At 41.0% G+C, this 19,910-nt stretch overlaps 1 protein-coding gene across 1 annotated transcript; it reads left to right on the forward strand.

Moving 5' to 3' along the window:
• Positions 1 to 435: 435 nt before the first annotated feature.
• SPMIP10 (sperm microtubule inner protein 10) lies at positions 436 to 5,235 on the forward strand (the record flags this gene model as incomplete). The annotated part of the gene is made up of 3 exons (XM_081943827.1): positions 436 to 518; positions 2,839 to 2,947; positions 5,002 to 5,235. The coding sequence occupies 3 exons, from the start codon at positions 436 to 438 to the stop codon at positions 5,206 to 5,208; spliced, it is 399 nt and encodes a 132-aa protein (XP_081799953.1). The 3' UTR covers positions 5,209 to 5,235.
• Positions 5,236 to 19,910: the final 14,675 nt, after the last annotated feature.

Here is a 19,910-nt window from a genome sequence, read left to right on the forward strand (position 1 = left end):
GCATACAAGTTACCACTAGATTAAATTGAAGGGACAATTATGTATGATAATTTAATCATATATAAAGGTTTTGTTGAATTGGATCTTCTCTCAAGGCTAAAAACAACTACCTACTGCCTTGACCTGTTTCCTCTGATAATATAGGTTTTCAAAGATGCAATGACCATAATCCTATCCCCATATTCTTCTTTCACACTAACCTAATGTTCTTTGCATTTTCCACCTCCATCAAAATATATAAGCATCTGCTTCCTCATCAGCACCTAAGGGTCAAAGTTTCAGATTTTGTTATATTTTAGCCATGTGTTCATTGAAAGGGCATTTCTTATTATGTCATCAACCTGACAATGGCTGATGCATCATAATCCTTGCCTTGATGCAGGTGCCAGTTTGCTTGATAAGTTACCAACAGCCAGGAGCAGCATTTCCTGTAGCATGAGCAGCAGCCCCAAATCTGAACCCCCTGAGGGGTCTAAAACCAATATGGTTACCAAAGGGGTCAATACAAACCTCAGAGGGTAAGAGAGGGACTTCAATCCGGACAGATATTTGGGATAGTGGGGGAGAAAATGTATCTTTTCCAGCAGCTATCAGTCAGAAGTAGATGGATTTTAACATCCAATTTAAGGATGTTCTCAAGTGGGTTATTGTGCTTGCTTTTCAATTGCAGTGTGTTGTGCAATTAACAAAACCAAGCACAGAAGGTATTTTAGAAATGGAAGAAATTGAAGTTAATGATTAAGAATGCATTGAGCCTGCCAAAAATCCTCAATTCTTTGTTCAGTAATCCTCTTGAAAGATGTAAATAAGAAAATGCTTCAGAAATACAAAAAACAAGCAACATTTTTGTGGTTATATTTTAAGGTGGGTTTTTTTATAACAATGTCAGAAGCTCATGCTCATGTTCTAATAAGATGATTTAACAAACATACAGATATCAATTTAAACCTGTCTAGTGACCAGCATCCTGTCCAATAATCATAATTATACAGTAATACATTTCTTCAGGGACCTTGGTACGCATTGAGACAAAGCTACATTGAAAATTCATATACATGCATGCAATCTATTTGTCCATTCTTCAATGGATTCTCAGCTGAACATCATGTTTTATCTGAACTCATGAATCGGCTGGGCTTGTTTGCATGTATATCATCAACTGAATGGAGTTCATAGACTTTTAGGTATACTATACTATATTAACCTGAAGTTGTACAGCAGCAGGGAATTTAAAGGCTGTGATTGGTTGTTCTCCATTGAAAAGTAATCTTGTGCCAATTGCTTCTTTCCCCTTTTATTTTCTTATTTGACTGCATTTTGTTTTATTTCCTATCAATCCCATTTTTGCAAAATAAATGTTCTAGAATCAGAAGCAACTTATAAATTAGGAAATAACAGCCATTTGTTTCCACTACTTGTATTCCATTTCCCAAAGCACTTTACTGTAGAAAATGCAACATTTTGTATTTTTTATGAAATAGTTTAAGATGTACTTTATTCCCTAAACCTTTAGAATCTGTAAGAAGAAATTTTATTTTAATTATTTTTCTATTTTACTGAAAATTAGGACAGAACAAGGGGGTACAGCACCAAAATGTTATATGTATTTTGAACTTTTTTAAAAAGAATAATAGGTAATAAAGTACTTCAATGTTTTCCTCTTTAATATGGTAAACATTTTCTTTGAACTTAATTTTTAGTGTTTGTGGCAATGTAGTCGTGGCTTTTCCATTGTCCCATCTAATGAGATGGTTTTTAACCAGAAGAAACTTAATCAAAAATGTTGATTTTTATAAAACGTTCTTAAAGATTTTTAAAAATAAAAGGAGAGATGGCTTAAACAGTCCATATTATCAGAATGGGAAATGGTGAATGATAAAAAGGGAAAATATATAAGTAAAGTATAAGATTTTTTTCAAAAAATCTTGAGATATGTCTTTATTATAGAAGCTCATTAAGCATTAGGTCTTCCTCTTGAGTTTCCTTAATGTAAAGAATCATTCTTTTTCTATAACATTAAGAAATGGTGGGAAAAGGAAAAGCTAATTTGACATTTTATCAGAATTTTAAACATCTTCCTAGCATATTTCTGCTAGTGCAGGGTTTCAACATTCAGGGGGGCACTTTTCTATCCAATATTGCTTCCACATGTGAGTGTTGAAATTGTTTTTCTAAAGTGCTTTAAGCAGTAGAAATGGCTATTTGTCTAGATATCAACCTATTTCGCTCCAGGTAAGCTACTGTTGCTCAGTATAATTACCAATCTTCAGATGTTCTTGAAGGACGGCTTTTTTTCATCTAACTTCCAGAGGTAGTAGTACATGACTCAGAGTAGGCAACTAGTATATCACAGTTAACTGAATCGTTCCACTAATGATGCACATTGACTCGTATAATTGTACATCAATCCAGTGGTGTATGGCAATGGTCCCCAATCTTTTTGGCTTGGCTTGGTCTAAGGTCCTCAGTTTCCCAGGTGAAATTATGGTTACATGTGTCCCTGCGTTGTGAAATTTTCATCAGGTCTTCTGACTACTAGTTGGTGTTCATAGATGCATTCTGCTAATCTTCTGCCTGTTTGTCCTACATAGTGGCTGTTACAATTCCTACACTGTATGTTGTAGTAAGATGACTCTTGTTTTTTCTTCTGGGGAGGCTGGGTCTTTTGGTTTACTTAGGATGCTTTGGGTGCATTATTTGGATTGTGTGCTACGGTAATGCCATGTAGTTGCAATAGTTTGTTGGTAGTTTGTGAGATGTTTTTGATGTATCATAACGTCATGCTTTTCAGTTTTTTTATTTATTGATTGACTCTTTACTTGCTTATTATATTCCCAGGTTTATTCACTGCCATTTACCAAGATTTTCATGCAAACATGGAATGATTCCAAAACAGTATGTGATGCCCTGGAAACAAGATATGAAGTACCGAGCATTACATTTGCAGGTAGGAATCAGGGGAAACAATTATTTTTTTATGCAAAACAGGGGCCTCATTTTAAAAATGCAATAATTTTTTTTTACTCTGTTCAATCATGTTTGATTCTTAGAAACTGCCTGGATAAATTCCTGCAGTTTTCTTGGTGAGGTTTTTCAAAAGCGGTTTGCCATCACCTCCTTCTTAGAGCTGAGAGAAAGTGACTGGCTCAAGGTCATTCAGCTGACTTTGTGCCTATGGTGGGACTAGAATTCACAGCCTCTGAGTTTCTAGCCTAATGCCTTAACCATTACACCAAACTGGCACACAATAAATATTTATAAAGTCACTATTGAATCCTAACAAATTTTATAGCTCATTCTTTCTTCTATTAAAGAGGAAGAAAATCATGCTCAACCTGGTGTCCAAGACAAACATAGCTCTTTACCCATGTTTGCCCAGACATCCTTAATGAAAAATATATGTATGCACATATACTCTGATTTAGTGAGATACTACTTTTGAGTACTTTACAGGCATCACATTTTAAGGACAATTCAGAAAATTCTAACGTGGTTGAGGAAGGACAACAGTGATTAACCTGGGACTAGAATTAATTTGGTGTAGTGATTAAGACACCAGGCTAAAACTTGGGAAACCATGAGTTCTAGTCCCATCTTAGGCACAAAGCCAGCTGGGTGATTTTGGACCAGTTCATTCTCTCTCAACCTTAGGAAAGAGACAGTGGCAAACCAGTTCTGAAATTTTATCAAGCAAACTGGAGACGGTCCAGGTAGTCACTAGGAGTCAATATTGACTTGAAGTTACAAGAACAACAACAAGAGGGAATGAAATAGCTGGCTAGAATTAGACTGAGGAAGGTTAAGACAGTACAGTATTCTGATTATCTGAAAGGATGTCCTATAGAAGAAATTCAAGACCATTTCCCATCATTCCCGAGGATATAGAATAAAGGACTGAAGATATATGAAGACAGGTTCTAATTAAATGTTAGTGGGAAAAAACACTTTCAGAAAAATCAGTTTGGTGATTAAGTCAACAGTCCAGAGAGAGAGGTGGTGTGTTTGCCTTCAGTGAATGTACTCATCAGAAGTTAAATGGCAATCTGATTGGGATACATCAACCTGAATTCCTATATAAGCAGGAAGTTGTACTCAAAGATCTTTCCGGGTCTATGATTCCACCCAAAGAGAAGGCATCCCCACTTCCAAAATTAATTAGGGCCATTTCATTTTATTTATGTAAGATGTTTCTTCTTCAAAGAATATAGAGCCTTGGACATCAGTGATTTTTAAAACAATGAATGTTTCTTTGACAATATAGGGTAAGGATATTCAAAAAGGGCATTTTATGCTTCAAGTAAACTTTTGAAATTAAGACCTCTCAAATTAGATCTCAAGAGTGCATACTTCATACTCAGATTAATTAACTGTAATTTTTCTCTGCTCATGGAATTATAGTACTAGTATTCAGTTATGATTAGTAATGGTGGTATATTTTAAAAGTTGGTTTCTGGTTTGTTATGCAACATCCATAGATTCTTTTGACTGAAATTGTATTAAAAACAATGGAATTTACATGCATAAATATACTATAGGTAGCCTTTGATTTGCAAGAGTTTAGTGACTGTTCAAAGTTACAATGGCACTAAAAAAGTGAGTTATGGCTGTTTTTCATACTTACAACTGTTGTAGTATTTCCGTGGTTATGTGATCAAAATTCAGACTCTTGGCAACTGACTCATATTTATGACGATTGCAGGTTACTGCATCATGTGATCCCCGTTTTTGACCTTCTGATACGCAAAGTCAATGGGGAAGCCACTTAACAACTGTGTTACTAACTTAATATCTGCAATGATTCATTAAACAGCTGTGACAAGAAAGATCTAAAATGGGGCAACACTCACTTAACAAATGTCTCACTTAACAACAATTGGGCTCAGCTGTGGTTGTGATTTAATGACTACCTGTATTTCAAATAAATTAATACCAATGTTAATCATGTCATTATTGGAAGGCTCTTTCTGCATGGACATAAAACAATTGATTTCCTTTCATTAGCACGCTGACCAAGTTGAACTATATAGTGGGGCCCGTGAAGACACCCTATTTCTGGAGAAAAGTGAGAGACATTGCCATGGGGAGGACCGAAATAAAGTTATGCAGAAAGTTCCACAAGAAGACATAATTGTGGATATTCCCATTTATTCTCACCTCTCCAGATACCACAAATCCATGGTGGCTTATGGCTTCAGGATCAAACTCTGAGATTCTTATCTTCCATTGGGATTTCATCAGCTGTACATAAACAATGTTATAAGAAAAAAAGACATGTGTTTGCTTGGTCTTTTTCCTAATTAAGATAACTCCGTGAAATATATTTTTAAATTAGGAAAGTAAGATTTAATCAGCTAGGAATAATTTACATATCCTTTCAAATATTTGCATACTTTTGTTTTTCTTTTAAAGTTAAGGATCTGCATTAGATTGGACTTTATTATATAATTCTTATATTATTTATCAGTATATTTTCTTATTTGAACTACCGTACTTTTTGGAATATAAGATGCACTCCTCCCCCACCTCCTTAAAGAGGGTGGAAATGTTGGTGCATCTTATAAACCGAATACAGCCATTTTTGGCCTCTGGAAAGCCCGCCCTGCGCGTCCCATATTTGCCAAAAAAAAAGGGGGGGTTTGGGAGGCCTGCAGAGTGCATCTATGGGCTAGAGAGGGCAAAAATGTGGTGTGTGGGAGGTGAAAAATGGGCCTGTTTTTGCAAAACGAGAGCGTTTTTGCCCTCCCCAGCCCTCAGAAGCACTCTGCAGGCCTCCCAAACCTCCTGTGTGCCCTGTTTTTGTGAAAAAATGGGCCCATTTTTGGCCTCCCAACCCCACCCCCCCAACTTGCTGTTTTTGCTCTTTCCTGCCCCGAGGGGCACTCTGCAGGCCTCCCAAACCTTTTGCACATGCGATTTTTGTGAAAAACGGGTCAGTTTTTCCCCTCCCAAACCCCCCCCCCACTGCATTTTTGCCCTCCCCAGCTCCCAGAAGCATTCTGCAGCTCTCCCAAACCCTCTGTGTGCCCAGTTTTTGCGAAAAACGGGACACACAGAGGATTTGGGACGCTTCCAGAGTGCCCTGAGGGCTGGGGAGGGCAAAAACCTTTTTTCTTGTTTACCTTTTCGAACACCTGGTGTCTTATACTCCTGTGCATCTTATAGTCTGAAAAATATGGTATTTTTGTCTTTCAGTTTTTAATGTTTTAAATTCTTTAATTTAATCAGAGAACTTCAATTATGGGGAATGTAGAAGTGTTGATTCTAATGTAAGACTTTTCTTGTTATAGGAAAATGTTCCTGAATTACATCAGAGGTATATTATTGAAAAGTACATAGGAAATGTAACCTTTAATGCCTGTTTAAAGTTAACAATTGACTGGGAAATCCTTTTGTGTGTGTGTGTGTGCTAAAGAAGAGCTTCATTCGAAAGTGAATTTTGATTTCAGAGGAAGGATTTATATAAGGGGAGCAAATTAGAGTAGGCATGACATTTAATTGTTGTTATGAAGACTATCATGATGCGTCTAATTTGCAAATCCCCAGTCACAATATGATTTAATGATCAAAGAGTTCATTTTACACCAGCAGTAGGATTGTGGTTTCATTACTAAGCCCCACTGACCCTTCTATTTTTGTCAATGAAACATTCAGGGGGGTTTTTCCATTGCAAATGGCTCTCATTCTGTTGTGGCCCAGCAGTGGTCTACTGAGCTGTTGGTGGACTCTGACAGCGATGACCATTATAGGACTGCTCTGGAGGATGAGGAAAACTCTGGAGGGTGTTTGGAGTCAGAGCAGGAACTAGAGAGGCCTGTTGGCCACCAGCTGGCATCTGAGTAAGGGAGCAATGAGGAGGAACAGAGGGAGGTTGTCCCTGATGTGCGTGTGCGTATAGCTGAGAGGAGAAAGGAGGAGCTGTGGAGAAAACGTCATAGAAGGAAATAGGGACATCTGGCTAAAGTTATGGCCTGTCCCTAAGAGTTTATAGGTGGAGCGACGGGAGGGGAATCTTTGCAGGAAACAACAGTCCATTTTACTAGCCGTTGAGAAAGCATTCCGTAAGTCTAATCTTGGGTTCTTGAAGATAGTGTTCTAGGCTCCTAGCCAAGGGGTGGTTTTATCTCTGTAATTAGTTGTGGCAGACAGCCAAGCCGGTGTCTGCATATTCATTAGAATCACGGGACAGAACAGTTTGTTTCCTGCCTTAAAACAAAAGCTGTAAATATCATTACCATGGAGCACCTACATGCCGAGAACATGCAACTTTTGCAACAGGTGACTATGTTGGCGGCCTAGGTGGCACAGCTCCAAGCTCACCCTGTTCCAACCCCACCTCGGAGGAAATGCCTGGTTGCAGTGCCTGATAAATTCGATGGCAACTAACCCATGTTTCCAGCTTTCTTGGGACAATGCCAGCTATTTATCAGCTTGAGAGCAGAGGATTTTCCCACTGACTGAGATAAAATGCGGTTTATGATTAGCTTACTCTCCAGCTCCGCAGCTCGTTGGGCGAAGCCACTTCTGGTCCAGGCTAGCCTTTTGCTGGATGACTTCAGGGGGTTCTGTGACTACATCCGGTTAATGTATGAGGACCCCATTAAGATGGTGACGGCTACCTGACGTCTGAAGACTCTGAAGCAGGGCCAGGGTTCCTTGCAGCACTACATCAGTGAATTAGGCTACTAAGCCAGATTTGGCTTGGAATGAGGCAGCCCTCATAGACACATTTGAGGATGGGTTGTCGGAAGAATTGCAGGATGAGCTGGTGCGTGTGGATAGGCCACCAAATTTCAATGCGTTGGTCCACCTGTGTCTTCAGATTGATGCTCAGTTGCAGAGGCAGGGAATTCACCGCACGTCCCAGGAGAACAGACTCCAACTCCACGGGAGGAGCCCATGGAATTAGGTGCAGCCAAACCCCACTCACTGATAACAGAGAAAAACAGATGGCGCTTGGGGGGTGTTTTTATTGTGGGGAACCTGGGCACACGGCAGCTTTTTGCCCCAAGAAGAGACGAAGGGCGTCAGTTACGGGACCTACACTCCAAACCCAGAACAATTTGTCGGGAAAGGCCCCCAAGCCAGATCTAAGGGAGACCTTGGGTCGGGCGCGCATCAATTCAGACCCATGTTCAGAGACAGTGACTTGTGGGCCTCCCCAATACCTGATCCTGGCATCCTGAATAGTCCTGTCCAGTACCCAGCAGGGGATTCCGGCGCATGCTCTTGTCGACTCTAGGGCTACCACGAACTTCATGGACAAGGCATTTGCGACCAAGTATATGGTCCCCGTGTCCAGAAGATCCTCCTATGTTTGTGGAGACCATTGACGGCTGGGTGCTTCTGTCTGGGCCTATCAAGGCCGCTATGCCACCCTTGCGCCTGATCATTGTGGCTCATGAGGAAGCCATCCAGTTGTACGTTACCTCTGGCCTGCATTTTCCCGTGGTCTTGGGCTTGGCTTGGCTTCGGGCGCACAACCCACAGATCTACTGGTCCCAGAACCTTGTCACCTTTCCAGCCTTGCAATGTGTGGACCACACCTGTCATGTCTGTGCAGGCCAGCTGCTGAGTCCACCCGAGGTGACCTTGCCTTCTGACATAGCAGATTTTGCAGAGGTGTTCAGTGAACAAGAAGCAGACCAATTGCCACCGCACCGGCCATATGATTGTCCCATCGATTTGATTCCGGACATGCCTCTCCCTGTGGGTCATTTGTATTCGATGTCAGACTGGAGTTGGACGCATTGCGGGACTTTTTTGACAAAAACCTAGCTCGGGGTTTTATCAGACTCTCGTCTTCGCCATTGTCTGCCACAGTCTAGTTTGTCAAAAAGAAGACTGGAGATTTCAGACTCTGTTGTGACTATCGTAGGCTCAATGCTATCACGGTGTGCAATCAATATCCTCTGCCCCTTATTCCTGAACTGTTGGAGTGGCTCAGAGAAGCTAAGGTGTTCACTAAATTGGATCTCCATGGAGCCTACAATCTTCTCCAGATCTGACCCGGGGATGAATGGAAGACGGCATTCGGCACCAGGTACAGGCATTTTGAATACATGGTCATGCCTTTTGGGCTGACCAATGCCCCTGCCGTCTTCCAACATTTTATGAACGACATCTTCCGGGACCTTTTGGACAGGTTTGTCGTCATTTATCTCGATGACATCTTGATTTACTCGTCCTCCCAGGAGAGCTATCGGCAGCACCTACGCCTGGTCCTACAACGGCCCTGTGAGAATCGCTTGTATGCAAAACTGGAGAAGTGCCAGTTTTGGCAGTCCACCATTGAGTTCCTGGGACATCGTATCTCTCCCGAAGGCATTGCGATGGAACCGGGCAAGGTGGAGTCTTTGTGTAGTTGGAAACCTCCTCGGAGAGTGAACGATGTCCAGCAACTCCTCGGGTTTGCCAACTACTATCGGACCTTTATCCCTGGCTTTGCTTCCCTGATTGTGCCCCTCACTCGGCTCCTGCAGAAAAAAGTTATGTTTCACTGGGGGGGCCCTGAGCACCACGCGTTCCAGGCCTTGAAGCAGGCCTTCACGAAAGAGCCCATTTTGAAGCATTCTGACCCCCACCGTCCATTTGTAGTGGAGGCGGATGCATCCAATATCGCTGTGGGAGCGATGCTACTTCAGGCTCACGCCTCCGGTGGTACACTTTTCCCTTGCGTTTATTACTTGCGGAAACTCAATTCTTCTGAGCGCAATTATACCATTCGGGAGAAGGAGTTACTAGCCATTAAGGTGGCGTTTGAGGCTTGGAGGCATCATCTAGAGGGGGGCAGGCATCAGATTGAAGTCCGGATGGACCATAGGAATTTGGAATTTCTGAAGACCGTGTGAAAATTAAACCAGCGCCAGATCCGGTGGTCTCTTTTCTTTGCATGGTTCAATTACCGTGCGATGTACATCACAGTGCGCACAACCAAAGGGCGGATGCCCTATCAAGTAAACCCAAGTATTCGTGTACCAAAGACCCGATTCCACCCCGGACAGTTTTGCCCATAGAGTCCTTCTCCACGGTTCACGAGCCTGTGGACTTATGGCCCCAGATACAGGAAGAGCAGCGGCATGACGATTGGGTGGAACAACGGAAGGCAGAGGTGGGGCCTGCCTTCCCATGGACATTCACCGATGAACTCTTGCGGTTCCGAGACAGACTCTATGTGCCAGCGGAACCCCTTCGGGGACTTATTCTATCCCAGTGCCATGATAATCCTGCGGCGGGGCACTTTGGCCTCTTCAAGACCTTGAACCTGGTCTCCCGTACCTTCTGGTGGCCCCGATTGCGACATGACGTACAATCTTACGTCACGTCTTGTGTACGGTGTCAGCAGGTCATGTCAGCGACAAGAGCCCCTCCAGGGCTGCTTCAGCCATTGCCTACATCGGAGAGACCCTGAGGGGCCATTTCTATGGACTTCCTGACAGACTTGCCTCCGTCTTCTGGATTTACCACGGTGTTCGTGGTGGTAGACATGCTGACGAAGATGGCGCATTTTATCCTGTGTTGGAGATATTTATCCAACATGTTTTCGGCTCCACAGTCTACCTGACAGGGTCGTGTCAGACAGAGGAACGCAATTCACAGCCCAGTTTTGGAAAGGGCTGATGACGGCCTTGGATGTCAAGATCTGCTTGTCCTCAGCGCACCATCCCGAAACCGATGGAGGGACGGAGAAAGTGATAGGGATATTGGAGTAGTACCTGCGCTGTTTTTTGAACCAGCAGCAAAATGATTGGGCGGACTACCTGGCAATAGCGGAGTTTGCGTTCAATAACTCACAGCACACATCCACGCAGACGACGCCCTTCTTGGCCAATGTGGGGTATCATCCTCGGTTCTTTCCCCTCACACCCATCAACTCACCGGTCCCCGCAGCTAAGGACTTCCTCTTGGAACTACAGGCGGTCCATCAAGTGGTGCGGCGATATCTGGATAAAGCCAAGGAGAACTATAAGAGAGTCGCAGACTGGTCTCGGCGCGCGATGCAAGTGTTGACTGTGGGCGATCGAGTGTGGCTGTCCACTAGATGCCTTCCATCAAACCGGCTGGTCAAGAAGTTAGACCACCGTTACCTTGGCCCGTTTCCTGTTGAAGCAGTCATCAATCCGGTCACCTATCACCTGACTTTACCACGTTCAATGCCAATCCATCCGGTCTTCTATCAATCTCTTCTTGTTCCTGAATGGCCGGCTTGTCCTCTTCGCCAACCCGATCATCCCCAGCCAGAACCCTGTGCCGATGAGGCGCCGGCCGAGTACAAAGTTGCCAGGATCCGGGATTCCCAATGGCTGAAAGGACGGTTCCAATACCTGGTGGAATGGAAAGGGCGATAGCCGGAGGATGTTACCTGGGAGGCTGCGACCTCCGTGCATGCGCCTGCTTTGGTGCAGGCCTTCCACAAACAATTCGCAGCTAAGCCACACCTTGAACATCAGACCCAGGGGAAGGGCCCTGCGGTGAGTGATAGTGTTGTGGCCCAGCAGCGGGTGACTGAGCTGTTGGTGGACTCTGACAGCAATGACCATTATGGGACTGCTCTGGAGGATGAGGAAGATTCTGGAGGGTGTTTGGAGTCAGAGCAGGAACTAGAGAGGCCTGTTGGCCACCAAGTGGCATCTGAGTGAGGGAGCAGTGAGGAGGAACAGAGGGAGGTTGTTCCTGATGTGCGTGTGCATAGACTGAGAGAAGAAGGGAGGAGCTGTGGAGAAGACGTCATAGAAGGAAATAGGGACATCTAGCTAAGGTTGGGGCCCCTCCCAAAGAGTTTATAGGTGGAGCGATGGGGGGGAATCTTTGCAGGAAACAACAGTCCATTTTACTAGCCATTGAGAAAGCATTCCATAAGTCTAATCTTGGTTTCTTGAAGATAGCGTTCTAGGCTCCTAGCCAAGCGGTGGTTTTATCTCTGTAATTAGTCGTGGTAGACAGACAAACCGGTATCTACATATTCATTAGAATCACGGGACAGAACACATTCTCTAACTAAAACTGAACATGATTCCTTTCAAGCAATATTCTCAGAGTCTCTTGTAGACGAAAAGGGTGGATTTGTAAAAATTCTGACTGGGCTAATTGCCATTTAGAACTAAGACACTCCCCATGTGCATTAAGGTGATGGATTTTTTAAAAACAAACTTTATTTCTAACGTTCTTCCTCTGATCTGGTGAGAAGGCAAGACTTTTCATTGATAAGTAGAGAAACTTGCAGCTGGATCTTTGCATGACAGTCCCTTACATATCTCAAGTATCTCTACTAATCTCACATTTGCTTCAAGAATAGAAGGAGCTTCCTTTACACTGAGTCACGTAATAAGTGAATGATCCTTCTACAGGAGGCATTTTCAGGTTAAATGTTTTGTCCTATATAAAGACGTCCAATGAAATGCTCTAGTCTATTTTATACTGTAAAAAGAAACACCTCTCAGCACAAACTTTCCAGTGCAAATTTAGTAGACTGGAGTATGTTTTATGCATTATTTTGACAGATATGCTGTTTTGCAGTAAATTTAGGTCTGGAGTAAACGTCAGTCTTTTTTTTTCTTTTTTGCTATGGTCTTACAAACTAGCTGCAGCCCATTCCACATTTAAATTGATGATACAATCAAAGTCTTGTTTTCAGCAAAGTTACAAAGGAGATGGGGGAGGGGAGAATTGTACTTTCAGACTTGCAAAACTGATATTGGCTTTGCTGGGTAAACTGGATAAGAATCAACATCAGATATGCTAAGTTCACTTTATTGTAAAGCTACATTGACAGAACTTTGTTCTACAATTGCCCTATTCCTATTGCCATCTTGAGCACACACACCCATGCTGGGCTTGTATATGCACTGACTTAATTCAAGCATTTATATTTTACTTCATACAGCCAGTATGTACAGTCACATCAAAATCTACAAAATAGTGGACACAACTAGTGTGGCCCAAGCTCCTCCTCTTTTGTATATGTGTTGGCATCACAAGCACATACGAAAGAGGCAGGGCCTGGATCACAATGCCATACCTGCTATCTTTCAGATTTTGATCCATAGCCACAGTTGCAGACTGTGCTTTACATGGCTAGGTGTCCACTTCTATGCCATGAAGGTACTGACTATTCATCTTTACATTCTGTTAATATCTATTCAAAGAGAAAATATGAAAGTACGATGAACAACATGAATATTTTTGTTTTTCAACCCCCATGTCAACATTGTTTCTATAAAAAATAAAGGTAGACAAGCAATCACATTTAAAACTGACTTCTTATCTATGTAAACAAGCTGTAATTAAATTCACTATTAATCAGCACACGTTAAAGGCTATACATTTCTGAGGATTTAAAACATTGGCCCTTATTCTGTGTCTCATTAAAATGCATCCTTTCTTAATTAAAATACAATATTAATTTTATGAAATGTGATTGTCATATCATTGCATATATCACTTGCTTCATTTGAATCCTATGCATATTTATAAGGCATGCAATCTAAATGACTTTAAAGGCCAACTTAATAAATTGCAAAATATCATTTCTCAATGGATTCCAAATGAAAAATGCATGAGCAACACAATGGGGAAAAGTTTAGCAATGTTCCCTGCCTGTTTGGGAAATATAAATCTTTTCAGCAATTTAGCTTTTGGAGCTTGCCAGGCCTGGCCACACAGGTGTCTTGAAAAGTACTACTTGGTTTGGATCAAAAACTCATCAAGGGGTTTTTGTTTTGTTTTTTTGGTCCTAAAATTTACCACTGCTATAAAATAACAACATGTAAGACCTTGAGCTTAACTGAGATAGTAACCTTCAGTGGTTTAGAAGACTGTCCCTCGCTGTCTAAATCAATGCATACACGCTTACTTCAGTTCACTTCATTTCACTGGTGGTCCCTGTGGAATGTTGTTTGAATGTTGTCTTCACAAGCACATGCTAACAACCAGAGACAGCTTTCAAAGCAATTGTGAAGATTGGGAGAGAAATGGCTGCTTTTGTGCTTCAAAGAGGGCTGTTTCACTTATGCTTGTTTTGAAAAATGCTCCTTTAAAATACTTGGTCAAAACTCTAGTTCTTTGCTCAGCTGCAAACACATATACATAGAGATAGTACAAAGGATTTAATATTGACATTAAAAAATAAAATACTTATTTCCTCCATGTGTACTAGCAATCAAATATTTATTTTTCCAACAGCCTAATTCATTTTCTGATAAAGCCAAAAATAAATTATTATAATAGCCAAGGCTTTTTCATACTGCATCCCCTTAGAATTTAGGATTAGGTTCCAGGAATATTGTTAATACTAATTAAGTAATAAATGGGTGGAATAATGATAGATCAGGTAACTCTTATATTCATATTCTCCAGATCACAAGAATAGTCTACTACAATGTGCGATGTATGACCTTTGAAGAAGACTCGGAAATTGCAATTGATGCAGCATGCGACTATTTGCATGCTGGCAAGTCAGATCTATTGTATTGCATTAGCTTTCAACAAGATTCAGGATATAGTTCAGTTTTTTTATACTTCACGACCACAATTGAGCCCAAATATATATGTTCAAGTGTTATTTTTTACCTATGAAATTCTACATTGTATGGCTTGTGGGAACTTAAATGGTTGACTTTTCTAGGCACTACCAATCCATCTGCTACATATTTTCCTCCTGGAGATTTTAAACACTTCAATACATCCTACAGATGTTTAGAGCAAGCCAAAAATCTGATCTTGCTTTGTTGGAAAGAATCTACTACAGTTTGTTTAGTGACTGTTCAAAGTTACACTGGCATGACTATTGTTCACACTTATGACTGTTGCAGCATCCCCATAGTCAATGATCAAGAACTGGCTGCTTGGCAACTGGTTCATATTTATGATGGTTGCAGTGTCCCAGGGTTGTGTGATCAGCTTTTTCAACCTTCTGACAAGCAAAGTCATTGGGGAAGCCGGATTCACTTAACAATCGTGTGACTAATTTAACAACTGAAGTGTTTCACTTAATAACTGTGGCAAGAAAGGTCATAAGATGGGGAAAAGCTCACTTAACAAATGTCTCACTTAACAACATATTTTGGGCTCAATTGTGGTCGTAAATCAAGGACTACCTGTACAATACTCACAACTTGGAAAAATTGGTTGTTATGATTTTGTATGGGCAAGGCTTAATTCTTAATTTTGTTTTTATTTTGTTGCTTTTTCAAAACATAGTTTTATACTTTATACTTTTGTATAATTACAATAATTAAAATGAAAAAGAATACAATTAAGAAATAACCAGCTCATGAGACTTAAGATGCCAATTAGATATTTAAATGTTTGTTGAGCCACCTAATAAAATGGTAGGAATTTGAGATTAAAAATATACAGTTCCTAACACTTGCAGATGAAGATACTCATGAAGATGTTGCCTATTCAAAAAGTAATAATCTACTCATTGACTACCAATTTAAAAGATTGTTACATTAAAAAACATAGAAGGAAAAAAGAACAAAAGCAAAATTGCATATATGAGCAATTGGCGTTAGTTCACTGTGATTGCACACTATCTTATGATTTTAATTTATTGCAGGAAAAAAGATAGACATGAGTTGGCATGTTCCTTCTTCTTCCACTGAGTGTCACTCTAATACTTGGAAAAGTATTGTTGTAAAGAATTTAGATTTAGATAATCCTTTTCCCTGGTGATACCATCTTCCTTAAAGGATGAGAACTTGATTATTGTTTTATATAAATTGATTACAATTGGTAATCTTGTAAATGATACTGAAACCAAAATTTATAACATTTATATGTCGTAGTCTTTCAAAATCATCATGCTTTACATGTGTTGCATAATAATATAATGTTAAGCTTACCTAGCTATATACTATGATCGGTGAGTTAATGGGATTATAATTCATACACTTTGAGAGCACCAGGATGGAGCAAGGGGACACTGATATCTGAATTAAAATGAAAAACAGTGATTAAAGTGTACATTTTAATGTACAATATCAGTATATCAATGTAACTGCAATATTGTTAATACATAATTGTTAAAAAACACAAAGAAATTAGCAAAGAGAGAATCCCACTTCCAGAAAAACTGGGAATCAAACCAATGTACATGTCATTGATGAAATGTCTGCAAAAAACCCCCATCAAGCTCAGAGAGCACCAAGGACTCTATAGTTCAACTCTGGGCTATAAATATTATCTTCTATCATCACCAAAGTGACTTTGAGCAATTTACAGATAAAGACCATTAAAAGGAACACAGTTTAAAGAAATATTAGAAACAAAGTTAAAAAGAATTATAAAATTAAGAACAACCAACCACCCCTAGGCTGCATGCCACTCTTAGACCCCCGTGCCAGCTGGCAAAGCCAGGTCTTGATGCTCTTCTGGAAGGCTAATAGAGTGTGAAGAGAAGCTCAGCTCAGGAGTCAAAATGTTCCATAGGAACATGGCACAGACTCTGCCAGATAAAATTCTTTAAGCAATGAGGTCCGTAACATGCCCTTCCTACCCGACGGGGTGGTATGGGTTAACATAATTGGAACAACATAATTCCTAAGATAGCCTGGGCCAATGCCATGAAGAGCTTTAAAAATAAAATAAAAAACACTCTGAATTGGACATGAAAGCAAACTGGCATGCAATGCACCTCCCATAACGGGTGTTACATGTACAACCGTAGATGTGCCCCAAATTGCTTGTGCTGCTGCATTCTGCATCAGCTGCAGGTTCCAGAAACTCTTTAAAGGTAGCCCCATGTAGATTGCATTGTAGTAGTCCATATCCAAATTGAACAGAGCATGAGAGGCAAAACAGGGCCTTTAAATCTAGGAATGAGTTCAACTAGCACACAACACAAAGTTGAGCAAAGGCCTTCTACCATCATTGCTACCTGTTCATCAAGCAGAAGTTGAGTCCAGTAGGAACCCCAGATAATCCACAGGTTCTGTCTGGGACAGTGCATACTCATCCAAGACCAAAGATAATAATATTAGATACAGAAGAGTTCCCTACCCACAGCTGAACCAGCACAAACTATGCTGCGCCCTCCACCCCCACCCACAGCTCTTGAAGCCAACACAAAAGGATACCATGGTTGATTATATCAAAGGCTGCTGAGAGACCAAGAAGAGCCAGGATGGATGCCCTATCTCCATCTCACTCCCACCAGGAGTCATCCAAAAATATGACCAATGACATTTTTGTCCCATATCTATGCCTGAAATCAGATTGGAAAGGTTCCAGATAATCCATTTCATTCAGGATCCTCTAGAGCTAAAATGTTAACACTTTCTCAGCCACCTTAAAAATTATCTAGACTGGTAAGATCCAGCAATGGCTTCTTGAGGCTGCGGCTACCAACACCTACTTAAATGATGTTTTGGGGACTGCAAGTACAGCCATCTGTGAATTAAATCCATGCCCATTATGCTAAGGCAAAACCATCTAGATGAGATGTGGTGGGTGCTAGTGATGGTTAATTCAAACTTTCCCATGAAGATGTATTAACCATCACTAGCACTCACCATATTTCACCTCCTAGATTGCTTTGACTAATCGGGAAGACATGGATTTGATTCTCAGGTGGCTGTACTTGCAGTCTCAAAGACCATGTCCACTTCTTGAGGTCCAACAGGATCAAACTGTTCACAGATAACTGGAGATACACTTCCTGAGGATCTCCACAGGACTTGTGCCACACTTGGTTACCAATTGAGAGTGGATATGAGCTATTTTATCTGTTAGATGCATTGAAAATTGCTCAAATGACCTCCAAAGTAAGCCTCCAAGCCCTCGTCCATCCCAGTGTTTGGATAACCCAAGCAGGACTTCCAGGAAGTTCTCTGAGAACACAATAGGAGTGGGAAAATATTAGTTTCATTGCTCTTACTGCCATGAGATAAGCCTTAATATCAGCTTTTCACTCAAATGAATCAGATTCATTACTCGTCTTCCTCCAGTGCACTTCAGACAACTCTCTATGTTTTTTCAGTTCCCTCAACTCCTCTATAAACTATGGTGAATTCTGTGAATGATGGGTCAAGAGAGGTCAGATGGGCACAATCCAATCCAAGAACTTCACCACTTTTATCTTTCAGCAGTGGTCAAGGCCTCAGTAGGACTATGCAGTACAATCTTGGCTAAACCCCACTTTTTTTGGAATTCCATCAGGTCATCAGTTGCAAATGGTAGATGGGTCATACCTCTGGGAGAAAGTGGTATAAGAAAATCTCAAGGTCACCAAGGCATAACCTTACCATGACAGATGGGACAATGATAGCCCCTTCATTTCAGATCACATTGCCACTGTTCTGACAAGAAAACTATGACTAATATGTGCCTCCTGTTTTGAGTGGGGCCCTGAATGACCTGAACTCCTGAGCTGCTTTTTAGGCCTGGTCCAGGGACAGCAAATTGAAGTCCCCTAAGACCATCGGTTTAGGGAATTTCATTGGCAATTCTGAGATAGCCTTCAATGTCTTGGGTAGGGAGGTTGTTATACATTAGAGAGGTTGGTACAGTAGCAACAATCCCCTCAATCCGACAAGCCTATTTTCAAAAACAGGGTCTCATACCCTGCAACTTGTGCAACCATGTCCTAAAGCCCAACAGAGCCTCCTAGATGACAACTGCTACTCCCCCTCCTTTCCCCTGAAATTCGGCTTGTGCCATACCCTAAATTTGGCCAGGCATATTTCAGAGAGGGCCTAACTAGGCTCAGTAATGCATACCAGATTGGCAGTTCAAGGTGGCATTAAATGGAAATCCTCTGCTGGAAAAAGAAATTGCTTCCACAGATATAAGGAATCAAAAGATGTTTTTGGAAGGATTAGTGTTGAAATGGGTGCATTACTGTAAATTAGCTATTGCTATGAGTGCTTCCCTAGTAATGATTCATTACCAAGGAATACTGATAAAGTACATCTTAAAAATACATTCCTGGAATTCATCAGTTATTTGCATAATCTATTTTATAATCTCTTCTCATGAACTCTGATATTAATAAACCGGAATTAAACTCTTGTTGAGACAAGTCATTCTAAGACACAAGAATTTGGCTGCTCAGAATTCAAATTAAATATTTTTCCTTTTTATCTGCCATCAGATGTCTACATCAGGTGCAGCCAATGGATCAGCCTAGTGTATCCTAGTGAACTCCAGAGATACAGAAACCACAACTTCTATGATTCCCAATGGAATACTAATGGAACTCTTGGTCAATTTATAATAATATTTATAACTGATGTAAAGAAGATTGAAAGCTATTTTTTATATCTTTTTTCTTTTTCTATTTTTTTGTTACTTTTTCTTTTAATTTTTTCTTTCCCTTCCTTTTCCTTTTTTTGGGGGGGGGCTCTATTTCATTTTGTATTAGTCTTATTTATTTTTATTTTTATTTTTTTATTTTTTTTATTTATTTCTTGGATTTCTAAACCGCCCCCTCTCCCAAAAAGGGACTCGGGGCGGTGTACAGTCAAATGCAGATAAAAATACAATAATATAAAACAGTTAAATACATTTGGATGGAGGAGATAAGGCTGTACAAGAAATAAATATACTATAAAAACCCTAAAAACATCCCCAATTAAAATACCCAAACCCAATTAAGATATATCCCCGGGAGGTAAAACTAAGAGAGTGCCAGGCCAGCTGATTGAAATATGTGAGTCTTTAATTTTTGACGGAAGGAACGGAGGTCGGTGGTAGTTCGAATATCATGGGGGAGGTCATTCCAGAGGGTTGGGCCCATCACAGATAAGGACCTACTCCTAGGTGTCGCCCGCTGGCATTGCCTAGCGGACGGCACCAGAAGGAGTCCCTCCCTGTGTGAGCGGATAGGTCGCAGGGACGTGTGTGGTAGGATGCGATCCTGCAGATAACTAGGTCCTATGCCATGGAGCGCTTTAAAGATGGTAATCAATACC

The sequence above is a fragment of the Natrix helvetica genome (genome assembly GCF_964273705.1).
Source record: "Natrix helvetica genome assembly, chromosome: 2".
NCBI lineage: Eukaryota > Metazoa > Chordata > Lepidosauria > Squamata > Natricidae > Natrix > Natrix helvetica.